General features: G+C 37.9%; 1 protein-coding gene across 1 annotated transcript; it reads left to right on the top strand.

Annotated features, from left to right (window-relative positions):
• The first annotated feature begins 279 nt into the window (after positions 1-279).
• On the top strand, positions 280-2,703 carry LOC124359435 (circumsporozoite protein-like). The gene is made up of 2 exons (XM_046812175.1): positions 280-392; positions 1,787-2,703. Exons 1-2 carry the CDS (start codon positions 348-350, stop codon positions 2,627-2,629), a joined length of 888 nt encoding a protein of 295 aa, XP_046668131.1. The 5' UTR covers positions 280-347; the 3' UTR covers positions 2,630-2,703.
• The last annotated feature ends 533 nt before the right edge of the window (positions 2,704-3,236 follow it).

Below are 3,236 nucleotides of genomic sequence, written 5' to 3'. Positions count from 1 at the left end.
TTCTACGGCTTCAATTTTGATAATTTACTAAAGATACATGGGTAAAAGCTAGTTATAAAATAAAAACACGTTTCAAAGTATTTAACAATAATTACAAGGTTATGTAGCCTCAACATTGCGACAAGACCTTGGTTTAAAACGCGTAAAGAAGCTTGAAACAGTAGTTGTCAACGTCTTGCCTGAGTCTACACACATAATGTTGACTCTGGATTGGCCACACTGACATTCTAGCGACTGACAAGTGACATGGTCCGTGTTGCGGCATATATACACATACCTAACAACTCATATATATAGAGTACTCAGTACCTAGCTAATCACTTATAGAAGAGTACACTGCAAGTACAATGGCTTACACACACGTTATATTGTGTGCAATGGTCTTCTTCCAGGTAATGTTTATCATACCATATCATATTACTAGTTTTATATCTCTGCTTATCAAAGACTTTGCTCGGAACTTTAAAGGAAACTGAGGAATACATTGAATTGTGTTATTTATTTGGCAATGGTAAAACTTATAGAGCATTCGATGAAAATAAGGTATGACTGCCGAAGCTTATGAGTATTGAGTTTAACTCCAATTCACCTTCCTCAGTACAGCGTCTGGAATCTGAGAAGCTGTCACAGACTTGACTCCTGAAATCTGGAAAATAATCTGAAGAGATCCAACGAAAGTCGGCGACGAAGAAGCCTAAAGAACTCTTTACATCGCTTTGACATCTGATACACCTTAAATAAATAATATAGGTAAAGAGGGATTATCATTGTATCATCAGGTGCACAACTGAGTGCAGTACACTATGATGTTTCTGACAGGATCTCTAAGCACGGTGGAGCAACCTATTTATCTCGTGTCATGTGTTGAACCTTAGTTGACCATATAAATCTTTTACAGGTTCGCGTTATTTCCTGGCCTAGATACCTGGCGCCGTCATGATAGCCTATCTTATCTTAATGCCATTCTATGTATATTCTAAAAAATCCTTATAACTGCATCTGAGAAAAGAATGCAAAATGACTATTTAATTAAATTAGTGTATATATTATCTGAATACATAAATAGTTTGACCAGCACTATTTGTAATTTTTACTAAAAAATGTTTAGTCCTTTTTGGTATCTTTCGACATTAGTCATAAGGTCTATTGCCATAGATAGGTTATTAAGTAATCTTAGAGAAAATTAAACGACTAGATCTCCGGACGCGAAATGCGAAACTATGTCTAAAACAGAGTATACCAATATTTCTTACAAGCAAAGGTAATTTATTGATTTCTGTGGAAAGCGTTCCCTCGAAAAATGATTACACATTTTGTCGGTAAAATAAAGCAATTATATACACAGTATATAAGGCTATAAAAGAGAAATTTCTTCGTCTTTAAAACTCTAATTTTATTAAAAAACATCGTCTTCTGCATCTTTACGTAAGGAAAGTTAAAACAGTTCAACATGTATTTTTTTATCTTTTACGGAATTGTTACATATATGAATAATTTCGACGCATAGCATACATACCCAGAGCAAATGTTCAGTTCTCCGATTGGAACGACTCATCGAGTGGTTATCTGTTTTAGAACTCAGTATGTTATGCAACAAATACTATAAAAAGAAAACAATGACTGTTGTCAGTATCACGTAAAGCTCGAGAACTGCTTTTACGAGTGGATCGATGAAACCATCTTTAAGATGAATATTCATGGTTGTAGTTCATAGATTGATTGTTTTAAAACATATTTAATATTTTAATTCCTTTCAAAATACTAATACTGAAATGTAATTCTTCAGGGAACATGGAGTCTACCAGCAACCTCTGTGAGTACTGGGAGTCAGTTGGTTGACGAATTTAACAAGAATTTGCAAACAGTTATGCAAAACTTACAAAACGGAGCATCTAAGGTGTCTACTCCAGCCATCCATTTCGGGTTCTCCACCATCCCTAACCTGATCAGTAACGGAGTGAAGACTGCAACTGACACAGTGTCCAAGTTAACAGAAGCAGGCCGTGATGCAGCTGGTAATGTGATAACTGGAGCCGGTCACGTGGCTGGGAGCGCGGCATCAATGGGATCAGCCCTAGCCGGTGGCGCCCTGCAGGTAGCAGGTAGTGGTCTGGGCGCCGTCACAGGGGGAGTGGATGCCGCGGCTACCGCTGGACTTGACTTCGCCAACAAGATGGCGGATTCTGCCGCACAAGGAATCAAAACCGGAGGATCCATCGGGAATTCTGCCCTCACTGCTGCAGGAGACGGCTTGGCTGTCGCCAGCTCAGGAATCGGCGTGGTCTCCAACGGCATTGGCGGATTGATTAATGCTATGGGAGGATTGATGAATGACAGGATAAAGGCCACCGAGCAGGCGATAGCTACCATGATACAGTCCGGACTAGATGGTCTGAGTAAAGGCGCTCTCAACCTGACAAGCCAAGGACAAGTCAGCTTTTACAACGCGCTCAAGTCTTTCCTGCAAATTTTAGTCAACATGCAAACCCTGTTTAACAACTGGGTTACTTCCATTGCTGCTGCCTCTTCCACCGCCGCTTCTGGCACTGCCGCTTCTGGCACCGCCGCATCAGGCACCGCCGCTTCTGGCACTTCTGGTTCAGCTTCCGGAGGCGCAAAATCATCTTAAGATGAAGATATTTCTTAATGGTACTATTCTCAATAATAAAATTACTGAAATAAATGTAAGTTAATTGAAAAAAAGAAGTGACTTTGAATGGTGACCTTTAATGTATTTATGGTTTACTTAAAGAACAAAAGCAATTATGGAACTGCATGTCTTTTTAATAAAATAAAAAAATCCAATCATAAATTATTTTTACTTATAATCTTAAATTAGAAACTATAAACGATAGATCTGTTATTTGCAGCTGGTATAAGACAGCACCGTGTGAAGAGCAACTTACCAAATGAATGTGTTGTCATATATGGCGTCACTGCATCCCTCACAAGCCAAAACTGCTTCTTCTAGAGGACCAAATATTACTCAAAGTCGTAGCCTTCAAATGAAATTATATTATGGAGCACATTTAATCATTTATTATTTAATTTAGGCTATTTGGATACAATTATATAATATTTTAGTAAAATTAGTAGGAGCACAACAAAACATGTAAAAGCTATTCGTGTTTGTTATGAGTCAAAAATGGCATGTTCATTTCCTTAATGCAAACATTGTATTGTTCGAAACCCAAAAAAATTTCTAATTATACTCTACTATGTTAAAGCTTTTCTAA

Source organism: Homalodisca vitripennis, chromosome 4 (genome assembly GCF_021130785.1).
Source record: "Homalodisca vitripennis isolate AUS2020 chromosome 4, UT_GWSS_2.1, whole genome shotgun sequence".
Lineage (NCBI taxonomy): Eukaryota > Metazoa > Arthropoda > Insecta > Hemiptera > Cicadellidae > Homalodisca > Homalodisca vitripennis.
Note: the sequence above shows the minus strand (reverse complement) of the source record. Positions and strands in the feature narration are given on the sequence as shown.

Coding starts and splice junctions, on each gene's coding strand:
- LOC124359435 (XM_046812175.1), top strand. CDS start 348: ATGGCTTACACACACGTTATATTGTGTGCAATGGTCTTCTTCCAG. Junction 393..1,786: donor GTGCAATGGTCTTCTTCCAG/GTAATGTTTATC, acceptor GTAATTCTTCAG/GGAACATGGAGTCTACCAGC.